This window comes from Bombus huntii, chromosome 18 (assembly GCF_024542735.1).
Source record: "Bombus huntii isolate Logan2020A chromosome 18, iyBomHunt1.1, whole genome shotgun sequence".
NCBI classification, from domain to species: Eukaryota; Metazoa; Arthropoda; class Insecta; order Hymenoptera; family Apidae; genus Bombus; species Bombus huntii.
Genome location: NC_066255.1, coordinates 444,397 through 460,582, shown reverse-complemented (window position 1 = coordinate 460,582; position 16,186 = coordinate 444,397). Strand labels below are relative to the sequence as shown.

Below are 16,186 nucleotides of genomic sequence, written 5' to 3'. Positions count from 1 at the left end.
CGTTTCGAATGCGAGAGTGTTGGTTCGTACAGCAACAAAGGTTGAACGAATGTCGTAGTTTACACGGGGAAAGAATTTACATTATTTTCTGGAAAATGTAATTTATTAAAGAATACCTACACTTTTAAAAACAGTACATATCGTACTACTAAAATCTACAAATTTCCCGAGCAATCTATGAAGTTTACCAGCTTTCTAATTTTTAGAAAATAGAAACGTTAGCTCTTATAACTGGACAACTGTTCATTTCGTTGTACTGCAGAACCGGTAAAAGCTCGTAAAAATAGTTCATTTTCCCGGTGTGAAACAACCAATTTGTTCGATTACGCGCTGCAACTATTCTGTGATATAAAAGTCAATTCTTATTTCTTTATAGAAATTCTAATACGACAATTTTCATTCGCGCTTTCATAGCGATACATATCGTTCTTCGTCTCATGTTCCTCTCGATTATCGTATTGTACGACCGGCACTGTAATGGAAATTGTAACATTTATTAACTGAATATTTAACGTAATAGTTTAATTGCACATTACAAAGCATTATCGTTCCCGTACAATTATCATTCGACGTCATTAATCGATAGCTGGGTAAGTAAATACATCATCTCATAATGAAAATTGTAATTACGATTCATATTTAAATTAGCCATCTGTCAAATATGAAACTTATTATATAATCATTCCACGCGTGATAAACGAAATGAATTTTTTTTAAATCTCAATATCAAATTCAATAATAGGTTTATCCATTTTTTAACGGATGTTGTAATTATTATATCGAGCGGACGTTTAAACGAATAATCATAGCGAATAAACATTGCAATAGAAGAAAAATGACCAATATCAGATCAATTAAGAAAATAAATTGCAACATTTACTTACCCTCACTTCATTTATTTTCTAACTTCTTCAAACATTTACGCTGACCAAAAACAATTTATAAAATATGAAGGTCCGCAAACGCGCACGTCGAACGAAAAACTCCCTTTAACAAAAAATTGTACAATAATGAAATAAGATAGTGATCAACGTACTTGATAAAGTACACACGCACGCACGCATGCACGCGCGCACACACACACACAGAAACATATACGTATATGAAAGCACATAAATATAACGCGTTCAAAGAAAAGTAGACAAATTTATTAGTCGATCTATCATAATTTTCATTAAGCTGTTTCAAGCGGCACTTAGTAAACGATACGATAACGCGATTAGATCTCTTTATCTCTTATGTGAACAAGACGATGTATATTAAATAAAGTTAGAGACAGTATGGAATATCTAGTTTACTCGTTTTCTGGCTAGTCGTCTAGCCAAGAATGCTTGACATATTCTGCTTCAACAAACTGAGACCATCGCAAACAACGAAGAGGAAGCGCCTAAGGCTGACAACCAAACTTCACTCTATGCTCGATGTTTGAGTCGAGCGCAGTTCGTACTAGGTCAGAAGCGTTGATTTGTCTTGTAAAGTATATTTCAACAAATATCGATACGTTTCATGCGTGTCATGAAAAATGCGAATACGTGACTTATAGAACACTTTGAAATCATTTGCTTCGTATGTGTGTGTGTGTACTTGGCGTGTTTATTGTACGTCTCAATCTAGGTCGATTCTTCATTATAGTAGCGTGAAAATTGATTTTGAAACGACCTATAAATCAAAGAATTAAATATTCTCTATGCTTTATTTTATGATTATCTTAATTTATCCAAAGAATCATGAACACATGCGAAAAGTCCGACCCGATATATCGCGGTCGCGCGCCTCGTCAGCGGGCGAATCGTGCGAATGAAGCTCGTGTAGCTGAAGCTTTCGTTACAAGTATCGCATTTGTAAGGGTACAATTTCCATGGTTCGTCCGGATAATGCTCCAACTTGTACATTCCTTGAAACGATTTACCACATATTACGCATAAAAAATCATTGCCCTTGTAATAATACGTGTCATGCTCGACTAAACGTTCGTAGGATTCGAATAACAAATGACATATTACAGATTGGTTTATCTTCCACAGCGCAATCGGAATTCAGCACCAGCCTAGAATCTTGCTCAATATGTAAGTGTCGTTTGTGAATTTGAAGACTCTGTTTCTTGACAAATCCTTGATCGCAGAACTTACAAAAGAATTTGTAGTTCACCGAACACGAAGGCGCATGAGTAGCAAGCATGTGAAACTGTAAGAATCTTTTAGTGGAAAACATCGTGTTACAAACGTTACACTTTTCTGTGGCTGTTTGGCGATAGGCGCGCTCGTGTATGCACAAATTTTTAAATGTTCAGAATTGTGTTTCACAAGCAATGCAAGGAAACTTTGTTCTGTTCATCTTGTCCGCTCGGTGACCCTTTACACATGCAATCCTATTAAGTAACATTCTGCGCTTTGCACCTGTATCGAATGACGAAGAGAAAGTATCATCCGTAATAAGTGTACTCGTAATCAAATAATTTTCCAAAGATCTTGTCGTCCCTCCCGAAACGTCCGACATTTGTTCCAAATCAGGCGACTGTGCTATGCCGAGTTCCATGTCACTTGGTTCTTTCAAGGACCGAGACAAGTGGTTTACATAAGGTACACGTTGTTTATTTTGTAAGACTTTCATTCGACGACATACATTCTCGTGTTGTTTCAAACATGAGTATAGCCAAAATCGTTTGCGACAACCTTTGCATTTGTGTTGTTTCTTGAATGCATTGCAATTTATTTCAACATCAACCGGTGAAGCGTCCTTTTTTGATCTTATGGTCTTCAAACAGTGCAAAATCATGTGTCGTTTCAACAATGCCGACGTGTCAAACTTCTCATAACACACGCAACATTCTCTTCGTTTAAACACAATATGCTGACGTAGATAATGAGTTAGTAATTTATACATGGACGTGTAACGCGCGTTGCATATGCTCGAAATGTAAATCGTATGGAACAATTTCATGTGCTCGTGCAGGTTCTCCTTCGAAGAAAACGATTTTTTACAAATATGACATTGAATTATTTTTTGCTGATAGACTTTAATGTTCTTCTGAAATTCAACCGATTCTTGTTGAGGTACGATTAATCTATCAGCGAAAGATTTTACAAATTCACTGAATCGCTTTGATGCAATCGTGTCAGCTTTCAAAGGCAAGTTACATGTCGAGCTTGTTTCACGAAAACCTTCAAATTCCTCTTTCACATCTTTCGATACTGCTTGCTTGAAAGCATCTTCGTTTTCGTTTTCCTTTTCGTTTTCGTCTTCGTCTTCGCTTGACACAAAACTAGTTGGCTCCAAGAATTTGTCGCATTTCTCCAAACGGACCACGCATTCTTTATACTTGGCTTCAGGTGCAGATCTTCTACTTTGGTCAAATATATAGGGGAACTTGTTTCTTTTAAAAGATTGTCTTGATCTTCCAAAGGTCTCAAACTGCAATAAATCGTAAAAATCATATAAAGAAGGTCTTTTCACTGACCTAAGGTTGTAAGGCGTACTGTGCGAGGTATTAGAGCTTCCAGGTTCAGCTTTTATTTCGTTCCTTAATAAAGATATCATTGTTTTTAAATTCACATGAGTTTGAACAAATGGTCGTTTCCTAACAGGAGATTCGTTTCGCTCAACAGAAGTAGACACCTGAATAACTTCTGCAGCCTTTGATGTCTTGTTACTAAATGTGTCAAGCGTTGAAGTTGGAATAATAGTCGCAGTAACAGGAATATTCTTCGTATCGATAAAATTTTCCGGGCTAATCCATTTGTCATTCGGTTTGTCTTTGTACGTCGATATGAAGTCTGTAAGGACGGTCTGCTTCATCCTTTTCGAAGGTGTACCATGCGAATCGTTTAACCATTTCGGGTGCGTAGTCTTGATATTGCTGCTCGAACCCTTGGTGGGTGTACTGTTTAAACTATTAGATGGTATCAAAGATATATTTTTTGAGCTATCTACGTTTTTTGGGCAGGGACTGTGTGAAGTATTTGATTCTGCCATGGCTATACCATCCGAATGATTGGACTTTTCTAACGATTCAGGAGATGTTTTCGTGATTTTGCTTTCACCAGAAAATATTGCGTTCCCATGCGCATGGAATAAATGAGATTGGATATGTCTTTTATAGGAAAACCTTCGGCTACAAAAATTACATCTATACCCAGACAATTGTTTCGTACGACATTGCCTCTTTAAATGACGTATCAAGTAAATATGCATAGTGAAAATTGCAGTGCAATTATTACACTTAAATACATTACAGGTATATAATTTGTTATGCTGATCAAATAAATATTTAGTTCGAAAAGTTAACAAACAAACGTTGCAACTTCTTCTGTTGTTTGAAGGTACTTTATGTTTACTTTTTCGTTTATCAGGATCCGATTTCTTATTTTCTAGATACGTACTTTCTTGAGGAAACGCGGATTCTTCATATTCAGAATAAACGTCATCCGAAGATTCACCTTTAAACGTCGCTGTTTCATTTTCATTCCCTGTATTCGTATCAACTGGCGACAAATCATCGCAGATCTCCGGATCGATTGGCTCTTCTTTTATTCTTATTGCATAGTCAGAAGGCTGAAAAAATATACAAACCTAACGTAACATTCTAAAAAACGAAAAATCTATGAAACAGTCCTAGCCTAGTAATTGAAGCCAATCGTGTCATAAATATCATGGGTTGGATAGAAAACTATGTATAGAGCTACAAAACTAGATAGTAGAAAGAACGCTTTATTACGCCATGTTTATGAGTTTGCCAGGTTCTACCATTAAAAGCATGAAAAACATAACTGCACAAATCCAGAATACTACATACATAAGAAGAGAGGTGTAAATTTTGTGTAAATTTACAGCTTCATTAGAATTGCTACGAAACTTTTCCTCAACTACTAACATTTATCATAGGACATGGCCGATCGATATTTTCAAACTATTGTGTAGTGAAGTGGATTATATTCAACTCTCAATTATATTCAAATGTAAGAAAAATCAGATTCGCATACGATATTTTTAGCATGGTTGTTTAACGTTATTTCATGAATGTATTTTTCCAGGTAACAAATTGGCACAAAGCAACGAGCGGTTCTTCTACATGTTTAACAAATTGTATATTATAAATGAGAAATGAAATATACGACAGAGCAAAAAACGCCATGCAAAACGTGAATTGTTTAAAGTAGAAATATTTGTATTCAATTCGATGGAAAATATTGTAGAATCAATCGCGATCAGTAACCGGTGTGAGAAACAGTCAATGGTAGTAACTGGTCAAACAGAAGGCAAACGTGACTGTCAACGGTGCTTACATACGCTGAAACACTGATACGATGAACGCATCAACGTTTTTTTATCTTTTATGGTGTATATTGGCTTGCATCGATGCAGAAAGTAATATTATTTTCTTAATTAGTAGGCAAAGCCATTTTTCTACGCTAGACTATACTAGAACTACTGTCCCGATTCTGTTCGGGCAGTAAGGGACATATGCAAAATTCCTCCCCTTCACTATGTTGCAAATTTGTATAAGAATATATATATACACGCGGGTAAACGCACACGCGTATCTGTGCCTCGTTATAACTGTGTGCGGAAAAATTTTGTATATAAACTCATAGCAGCAATATTTTTCATAACGCATACAGAAACTTAAACCTGGGCATAAGGTTACACGAGCGTTAAAACGGACATACGTTTCACAGTCATTTCGTACGTACGTAGAAGTCACGACATACGAGCGTCGTCTGTTTTGCAAAGCTGGCGGAACAATTACTCACGCCCTATCAGTGTGCTGATACGCAGATGGTCGAAGCGCTAAATTTCTAGTTCTCAAAAATAGCGATTGTTCTTAACTGTGGCGTAAACCATGCTTAACGGAACGTTCGCGACATTGTGTTGTAAAACTCCAATAATAATTCTTTTTAATCTGAATCGATATCGATGTGCGTAAAAACTGCAAATAATTTGATTTATACAAATGATTTTTGCCATAAAAAATGATTTATAATAAACAAATCTGAAAATCCTTGCACAAAATAGTAATGTTTTCATTCCGATACAACTATTCGCTATAGAATAATCGCTGGACATACATAAAAAATACGTACTCATCGAACTGATAACGAATAACCACCGATACGTTCGTGTGATCTGCTCTATTTAAAGTTATACGTTACAAAACGCCTCAGCTGAATCCAATGCCCGTATTTATATAAATACATCAGTGAACAGGTAGCGCACGTTCCCAGTGATAAACGTTCCTGGTACATGTGTGAGTATTAATCCATTATACGGCAACATATTTTTTACAACATACGTTGTTTCAACGCTCGTATGCTTCGACGCATTAATATGATGAAAATCTGATCTTTCTTACTAATTCACTTGGTATCGTACGAATAAATAGATAACATTTCACGATACAACAGCGATTTACATTAATATTACATAAAACATATTTATATATGTATAAATATCAATTTTATATTCTATAAGCCGAGGAAAGTGAATAACAAATAATAATAACACAAATGGCAAACATAATCAGTGTACTAAATATTAACATATTAATGAAAATCATTTGTAATTCAATATTTCCATTTTTATAAAATAAAATATGTAAATGAAATTTAATTGTAAAATAATCACATTCGCAGAAACTCATTACTCTACAACGGAGCAATTATATATTATATTAATAACAATAATAAGCACGGTTGCATCGATGCTAGACATTCTGCATTACTTTAATATTTTTAATCCATGTATTATTATTGCGCCATAATATATAAAGTATAGACGCAAGAGATCATAGCGCGTTGGCCAAAGTAGTCTTATAATTGACAGATACATTATACAAAATTTTATGTACCATCGTGGAAATTCCTTTTAATTCAACAGTTAAATTTCATTTCTATTACAAATCATAAGTTTGCGTCACAACGGCCAAAGAAGCAAATCTTACTTTGTCATATTGAAATAGTTAAAGAAAGTGGTACATAAACATTAGTTTAATATGTTATATTAACCAAGATTTGTAGAAACAAAATACATTATTCAATACGGTCAAAGTTCACTTATCGAATGATGTTTCAAAAGGTACTTACGTCCATTTTGTTGTCCAATTTTATATCCATGGAGATTGCATAAACGGGCCGCACGTAAACTAACACTCGAGCCATTTGCTTTACGAAATTATTATTAGTATTAGACAAACTGCTTGCCTGTGCACAAGGAAAATCTATGATTAGTGAGTAGTAGACTTTAATAATATCCTCAAAGAACAATTCGCGTTTTCCTTAAAATATGCCATAACTGCACGATAACAGTAGCAATTTGTAAATGAATATAGAAATTGTATGAGATACAGTTATCAAATATATTTAACAAAACTATAATTATTTGATAGAAAGTCGTGAAATTAATGAAAAGTAGAAGACAATGGAAGATATTTCAGGTTAACTTGTCATACATGATCTTAAAAGTTGTATACACTCTCTTATTATTCACTTATTATTCACTTGCATCCAGAACATGTTTTCCTTTGTTAATAGTTCGCGTCAAGATAAAATGTAAATTCTTTTTATACACATATAAACATGCAAAGAGAGAGAAAATACCGTTCAAACTCGGACAGCATCATGAGCAGCACTGTGCGCATTAAAATGGTATCCACCACTAGTAGCAAACATGACGCTCAGTTCAGACAGATTCACGCGTGGCTACAGCGCATGCGTGTTACTGAGTAGATTTTCTGATTAACTTCACGTTATGTCCAATACAATTTTTTGTTCGCGTTTCTGTATAAACTCACGTTATATATGTATGTATATCTGTGCATCTAAGAAGCAACACCAATACACGTCAATGAATATCTGATTATTCCTACATCATAAGTACTGCAAGCATCGTATTCGTATACACAGGTTTGTAAACTCCAGTAGAGGGGGTAATGCTCTTAATATTCGGAAATGTGCTTTACAAATCGGCCGTTAGTCGCAGCGCTCGCATCGATTTGTTAACACCTTCGTTTGCAAAATTATGAAAAGCAGTTTAGTTTATATTCTTCACCTTTAGTGATAATTTTCATCAATATACTTAAAGTAGACATGCAGTATTTCACGTGATACAAAAGAATGTTGTTTAAATGAATGTAGTTTTACATAATGCTATAGAGTTTAGTTATAGACACGATCGTGCTGCAGACACAAGAAGCGCTGCGCGGCGAAGTCTAACAAATCGATTCAAGTCCCTTACTCGAGAAATGCTTTCTGGCCCGTACATGGCAAATATATGCATACATACACAGGCGCGCGCGCACACACACACACACACACGCGCGCACGCACGCACGCACGCACGGACGCACGCACGCACGCACGCACTCACGCACGCACGCACGCACACACATCTTCTTACTGTTGACTCTGTCAAAGGCTCATGAGATACCATTGGTTGTTAAAATATTTGTCAAAATATCTGTTTTATACTCTAGCGTTAAGAATAAGAATCCTATTGCTCAAGAAATTAAAATGTGGTTAAAGAAATGATTATTTGAACCTTATCGACAATTAACTTTTGCAGTCGGTAACTTACCGACAACATATTTATGTGTCAGGTTATCGATAGAATTTAGGGTGCGTAACAATTTTTCATTTGAATTAGCCATCGTTTTGAACAACAGAGATTATATTTACAGGTACAAAAAAAATGACTTTAACAGAGTTTAACAAACATAAGAGGTGTTGAGACACGCAAGATGCAATTGACAATGTTCTTGGGTTCGATAACGAACCCAAGGTCAACGGGATAACTCTTTACTAGGCGTAGAATAGATTTTAAGCACAAAATACGATTGCTGGGACGCTCAGTATAAACTGCTCGAAGTGTAACTTTCCAAGGCGATCGCACGAATAATAGACTGATGAAAATTTTCCTCGCTTTACAATCGCGTTCGTTTGTTAAATACTCGTTAGAAGCATCGAGAAAGTTCCAATCGCCGTTGCTAGGCAGTTTGTGCCTGGAGTTTTATTATTAATACAACGTGTGTCCCATTATATTGGCACCTCCGAGGTAAAATCACACGTGGCCAGGTCCGTTCTTGAAGCCGTATGCCGCCACAACCATATTTCTAGGGAGAACCTGCTAAGGAAATTCGAGGATTTGGGAATACAAATAATTGACTATATTTCCCACACAACAGTTATACATCTATATTACACTCTGAAGAACGTCTTGCACACACGCTTGTCGCCAACCGACTATCCTAGATTCTTCTAACATCTGGCAACAGTCTTTTGTCTCCACTAAGGCCTTGACGCCCTCTAACCCTTACACACACACTCTCATGTACAGTGTAAATGTATCACTTCCCTAACAGAACCATACAACCACTCCACACCTCTGTCAGGCAAAACGTCCATCCCGTGACCGTGGCTACCAGTTATATCACCTCGAGTCCAATCTCACTATCACAAATCTCGAACGATTACAATCAGACTGAATGACAACAATTGCATAATTACCACTATGATAGAATCTAGGCTAAAGTATTAGAGGATTTTCCCAAAATTTCAAAAGAAAGACTCCGTTTTCCTTTCATCTCCGACATACGTAATGTCATCCGAGATGACATGACACAGACGGAAACATTTATTTACAGAATATATATCATTTTATATATTCTATTATATTATTATATTCTATATATTATATTATATATCTATTATATATCTATTATATTCTATATATTATTATTATATATTATTATATATGTCGGAGATGAAAGAACACCGGAGCCTTTGGAATTTTGGATAATCCCGCAACATTGTAACCTAGAGTCTACTATAGCTGTAATTGAACAATTGTAGTTATTCAATCCAATTGTAATTGTTCGAGAGTTGTGATAATGAGTTTGAGCTCGAGGCGACAGTCAGTCGCCGAACGTAGCCGCGGTCACGGGATGAACGCTTTGTCTAACAAAGGTATGGAGTAATTCTATAGCTCTCCTTAAAAGAAATATTCGTGGCGACACGCGACAGTAAACATTCCAACGGTCTCTGTCCCGTAGCTCGCCACACGCAGACCCTATTCTTCTAGTAAGATGACTGCCAGATGTCGATGCGTCTCCGCAGTACATGTTCGGCTAGCCCGAGGGCCCGTTATAAATCTTAAGGTTTAGTTAACTAAAGTCCTTCAAACAGACAAACAGTCTTTGTCCCAACTACGGGAAAATAGGGGAGACCTATTTTTCAACGAGCTGCGTCTCCCACTAGCAACTTTCCCTCGAGGGCGGCTAGCATCTTTTTCTAACCACCGGTATGGAGATTGACCAATTAGCAGCAACGCCAATTTCCCTTACTTTCTGGACGAAGGCTTTTCTCGACGAATCCGATGATCTCGTGTCCTTAGACACACCTCATCATAGTTTTCCTCCGCAGCATCACCGCGACGGAAAGTCATTCTCTCGTGAGGTCGTATTAGCGAGTTACTTTGTGTCTGTACACTCGGTGGATATTCCACGTTTTAATAAAGAGTTTGACTTAGATTTTGTGAGCATGTTCATCTACCATCCCGTCGATTATTGAACCTAGGATCATTGTCATTAGTTTCTCGAGTACCTAACTACCGCGGTTACCTGTCCGGTTCTATAATAATCGTATTTGCACTAGTCAATGTCTTCTCTATTGCATAACGACAACGTGTAACCCAAACGAAGATTCGTTTTACGCCCCTAACCCTAATTCTAATGTAAACCCGACATATATATATATTATATATATATATATATATATATATATATATATATATATATATATATATATATATTATATATATATTATATTATATATATATATTATATTATATATATATATTATATATATTATATATATATATATATATTATATATGTCGGGTTTACATTAGAATTAGGGTTAGGGGCGTGAAACGAATCTTCGTTTGGGTTACACGTTGTCGTTATGCAATAGAGAAGACATTGACTAGTGCAAATACGATTATTATAGAACCGGACAGGTAACCGCGGTAGTTAGGTGCTCGAGATACTAATGACAATGATCCTAGGTTCAATAACGAATCCGCGGTCAACGGGATGACAACAGAACGTACTCACAAAGTCTAAGTCTGAGAATAATCACTGATCGCGAAGGCGTTACTCTTGGATCGATGAGATCGCGAGCGAGAATGCCTTTCCCGTCCCGATGATGCCACACAGGAAAACTATAACGGGGTGTGTCTAAGGATACGAGATCATCGGATTCGTCGAGAAAAACCTTCGTTCAGAAAGTGTTGCTGCTAATTGGTTAATCTCCATATCGGTGGTTAGAAAAGGATGCTAGCCGCCCTCGAGGGAAAGTTGCTAGTGGGAGACGCCGCTCGTTGAAAAATATGTCTCCCCTATCTTCCCGTAGTTGGGACAAAGACTGTTTGTCTGTTTGAAGGACTTTAGTTAACTAAACCTTAAGATTTATAACGGGCCCTCGGGCTAGCCGAACATGTACTGCGGAGACGCATCGACATCTGGCAATCATCTTACTCGAAGAATAGGGTCTGCACGTGGCGAGCCACGGGACAGAAACCGTTGGAATGTTTACTGTCGCGTGTCGCCACAAATATTTCTTTTAAGGAGAGCTATAGAATTACTTCATACCTTTGTCAGGCAAAGCGTTCATCCCGTGACCGCGGCTACGTTCGGCGACTGACTGTCGCCTCGAGCCCAAGCTCATTATCACAATTCTCGAATAATTACAATCGGGTTGAATAACTACAATTGTTCAATTACAGCTATAGTAGACTCTAGGTTACAATGTTGCGGGGTTATCCAAAATTCCAAAGGCTCCGGTGTTCTTTCATCTCCGACACGGCCATCCTGACTATCACACGTCCTCGTGTGTAACTAAAATATCGTATTTCTTACATTAGATTCGATACAACTGACATTATTTGCGATTTAGCTAAATGTCCAAGTAAGTCAAGGGTCCAGTGCAATAACAAAGTTTCGTTCGGAGGTTTGACAACGGAAAAATAAAAGAGAATAGGAATTTGTAATGTTATAATTTGTATTCAAAGTGTTAGGTGCGTTCTGTGAGTCGCCAGTCAGACCGTAATGACACAACAGATCATTTTCGATTTCATACACCGGTGAACCTCAGTTTGTTGGATCATATTGCCACGTTGGGTGCATTACACCCAGAAAGCACGTAAGCCCACTCAACGGGTTACAACAAAAGCACGTAACCCCACTCAACGGGTTACAACAAAAAGTACATCAACCCACTCAACGGGTTACAACAAAAACACATCAACCCTCTCAACGGGTTACAACAAAAACACATCAACCCTCTCAACGGGTTACAACAAAAACACATCAACCCTCTCAACGGGTTACAACAAAAACACATCAACCCTCTCAACGGGTTACAACAAAAGCACATAAAACCACTCGGTGTACTACTATGACCACAACGCAGTGTTAATGATCCTCTGAGGTCAGTGTACTTGCATCGTTATTATCACCGCCGTTGTCATCACCGCAGACGTCTAACTCAGCAGGGACGCAACCTTCTGGCATTTTTCTCAGTCTGTCGTGTCTGTCCTTATATGATCGTTTGCCGTCTAAGGTTTTTAGGGTATATCTATCTCCTTCCAAAATCTCGGCTATTACGAATGGACCCCTGAATTTCGGATCTAACTTCGTCTGGTTTCTTTCCTCGTTTTTACGTAACACGAAATCGCCAAGGTTGAACCTAACTATTTTAGCTTTGTTTTTGTCGAACCTATCCTTATCGTATTTGGCGCTTGCTTCTATATTCTTTATCGCCTGCTGTCTTACATGGGAGATATTTACCTCTCTTTCTTCGATACTGTCGGGTAGGGATAAGCCGTAGGGTCTCGCTGTTTTACCGATTAGTAGTTCCAACGGGCTTGACTTAGTCACGCGGTTGGTGGTACAATTTAAGGCCAGTTGTGTTTCCCCGATCGCGTCTTGCCAGGACCGCCCGGTGGTTTCTATTGTTGTGAACATGTTTTTTAGCGTACTCATAATACGCTCTACCTGTCCGTTGGCCCTACTAGCTCCGGTCGCAATTAAATGGAGTTTAATGTATTTATCTTGACAAAAGTCTGGAAATTCTTTGCCCGTAAAACATCTTCCCTGATCCGCTATTATCCGGCAGGGACTGTCGAATAAAAATATAGTACTTAAGTGCTTTAACGGTACTAAGGAAATCTACTTTACAAGTATGATGCAGATATGCGAATTTAGTGAAGACGTCGACCAAAACAATGACATACTCTTTCGAACCACTTTTACCGCTTAGTTTGCCCGTTATGTCCACGTGAACTGTATGCCAAAGTATGCTGGTCTTAGGTATAGGATGTAATTCAGCTTGTATTTTACCTGAACTGGCCTTCGAAACTTGACAAGCGTGACAGTTCTCTACGAATTGGCGAACATACTCCGCCATTCCTTCGAACCAGTAACACTCGCACAGTTTCTCAAGCGTTTTATCCCAACCTAAGTGCATAATTGACTGTTGCACATGGTTAATAACAGATCATCTAAAACCTCTGGGGACAATGGACAAGCAGAGAGTTCTGCCTTTTCTCTGTATTTTACGATGAAGGGTACCGAACCGTAACTCATACGTATTCGCGACGTCTTCCGCGAGCTCTTCGTTCTGTAATTTATTGACGATCCCAGAAATTTGGGAGTCGCGACGTTATTCCACTAATAGCTAGTCTTCGGAGATTTCGGTCAGATTGATTTCTTTCTCTATGACTTCGTTGATCGTAAGGTGATCCAAGTCTACGGGATTTCGCGAGACAAAATTTACGTGGGCTATTCGTTTACCTTCCCGGTACAGAATGTCAAAAGTAAAAGTTTGTAAGTAAGCCCACCACCTGTAAACCCTGTCATTTAAATTTACCTTACCACTGGATGCCTTCAAAGGATTACAATCGGAGACGACAAGAAATTCTCGTCCGTGGAGATAATGACGGAAATGCTTGACGGCGTTCACAACTGCTAACGTTTCTAGTTCGTAAGAATGATACCTAGATTCCGCAGGGTTACTTCTTATACTGTAATATTCTATTACTCTATTTTTACCTTCAATTTTGTGCATTAAAATAACCTCATATCCATCCGAACTAGCGTCGATACGAAGTTCTATCGGGTAGTTCGGGTCAAATACCATTAATACCGGCGCGTAGGTCAGGGCGGAAATTACCTTTTGCCTTATTTTTCCATACCTATCTGTCCAAGTCATGTTTTTATTATCGGAAGTAAGCGCATACAAGGGTTTCATTACCCGTGAAAATTTAGGGACGAATTTTCGGAAATAAAAGGCTAAACCTATGAACTGCCTAAGCTGTGTGACGGTCGTTGACGCAGGTAAAGAACTCAAGGCGTGCATTATACCCGGGTTGGGACAAACTTCTAGGTCGTAAATTACATATTCCAAATAGAGTACCGATGCCTTTAGAAAAGAACATTTTGCAAAGTTAAAGGAGAATCCGACTTTTACAAGGGTATCTAGTACGGTGTGCAATCCTGTTAGGGCTTGATCTATCGCGTCGGCAATAATTAGGACATCGTCCAAATAGGCGACAACGTACGAATGGCACGTCGGCTGTTATACGTGTTTTCAAAGGAATCTCAAGAATGATCTCTCGTTTTGTTTGTTCGCAACATCGAAGTCAGCAGCCGCTGCTGAATACAATGAAGGAAAGTGTAGTACAGATCACTTCGACCAAATGATTTCTTATGTCACCATAATTAAAAAGGGTCAAATGCTACAGAAGACTTGGCATGCCACTACTCCTGAGGACTTCCGTAGTAAACGCTTTGATGGTTTACACAAAATGGCAGCAAGGAAGAACATAAATATCAGAATATTTAGACAAGTATGAGTTGCAAAATTATTAGGGTTGTCCGAAAATACAAGAATCCCCATCCTCGACGGAGTCAGCACAGTATCGCCGTCCCGAAAATGACTTCCGGAAGAAACATTAAACGCGCACGCACCCATGTTATGCAAATAAAGGACATTGAATGGATCGAACAAAGGCACAAAAGAATTCGAAGAAAACAACAACTTATTATCCAAATTGATCATCGAGGGTAATCAAGGCTGTATACTTCCTAGAATTAGGATGAATAGGGGTTTGGAGAAACCCACCGGCCATGTCCAGAATAATAAAATATCTCGCTTTTGCAATCTCGCGACTTGATCCGCAATGAGGGGTAAACGATACCGATCCGCGACCGTGTATTTATTTAGTTCTCGAAAATCTACCTATCATCTATCTGAACCATTGTTCGTCTTCACGAGTAACGCAGGGCTCGCGAACGGTGAATTACTAGGCTTTATGATTTTTGGCTGTAATTAAATCACTTGTTCTCTCACGTACTATTCCGCGCTCGCGAAGTTTATTAGGACTCCTTGTACGGCGATGTCAGGATCAATTAATTGTACTTCTAACTGGTCTGTATTTTTTTGTACGAGTACGTAGGGAACCCGTAACGGATGAATCTCTGAATTTTCGAAAAGAAAGATTAATCTACTCTTATCACTACCACGTACCTCATTGTCAACTTCATTAACATCGATCTCGTTTTCGGCGGTTTTATTACAGGCATTAATTATTTTTGTTTTACACATAGCGAGGCTATTTTGTGTAATATTACGTCAAAATCTTGGCTTAAAATTTAACGAGTAATCGCGATATCGTATTGTTAAATAACTATCAGCGAGGACATGAAAAATTTATCTCTAACCACTAACACCTGCAACGGACAAGATTTGAGCGATACGTTTAGTACCAATATCTCTTATTCCTCGCATTACTACTATATCAATCGTTCTTTTGCCAGAAATTCTCAAGACTACGGATTCTTTGATTAGCGAACACTCGGCTCCGAAATCGGGGTAAAATGGAAACGACTCACCCGGATGGCTTGATCTACCAGTTAGCGCCTCCACTACGTAGAAGTCGATTCGACACTCGGTATTGAAATTATATTCGGGGCACTGCTTTGTAAAGGATTTTCCTCCATAATCAGATTGGTAGCTGCGCACCATGCAGCGGAGTCGAAAAATTGTTAGGTTCCACACTCGATATTTTGCACTAGCGACGGAATTAACTCGCGCACGATGGTCGTAAACTCTTGCACTGTTATAACCGGCACTGAT

General features: G+C 38.1%; 1 protein-coding gene across 3 annotated transcripts in view; it reads right to left on the bottom strand.

Moving 5' to 3' along the window:
- Nucleotides 1-1,814: 1,814 nt before the first annotated feature.
- LOC126875440 (uncharacterized) overlaps nt 1,815-16,186 on the bottom strand; it is a 134,748-nt gene continuing 120,376 nt past the window's right edge. The window contains exons 1-3 of one of the 3 annotated variants that reach the window (XM_050638355.1): nt 7,593-7,633; nt 7,080-7,196; nt 1,815-4,551 (exon numbers count right to left, since the gene is read on the bottom strand). In XM_050638355.1, coding sequence (XP_050494312.1) covers nt 2,287-4,551; nt 7,080-7,154 — 2,340 coding nt within the window. In that variant the 5' untranslated portion in view covers nt 7,155-7,196; nt 7,593-7,633 and the 3' untranslated portion in view covers nt 1,815-2,286. Of the gene's footprint in view, nt 4,552-7,079; nt 7,388-7,592; nt 7,634-16,186 lie in introns of those variants that run through there. The other 2 variants (XM_050638356.1, XM_050638357.1) reach the window with 2 other exon arrangements.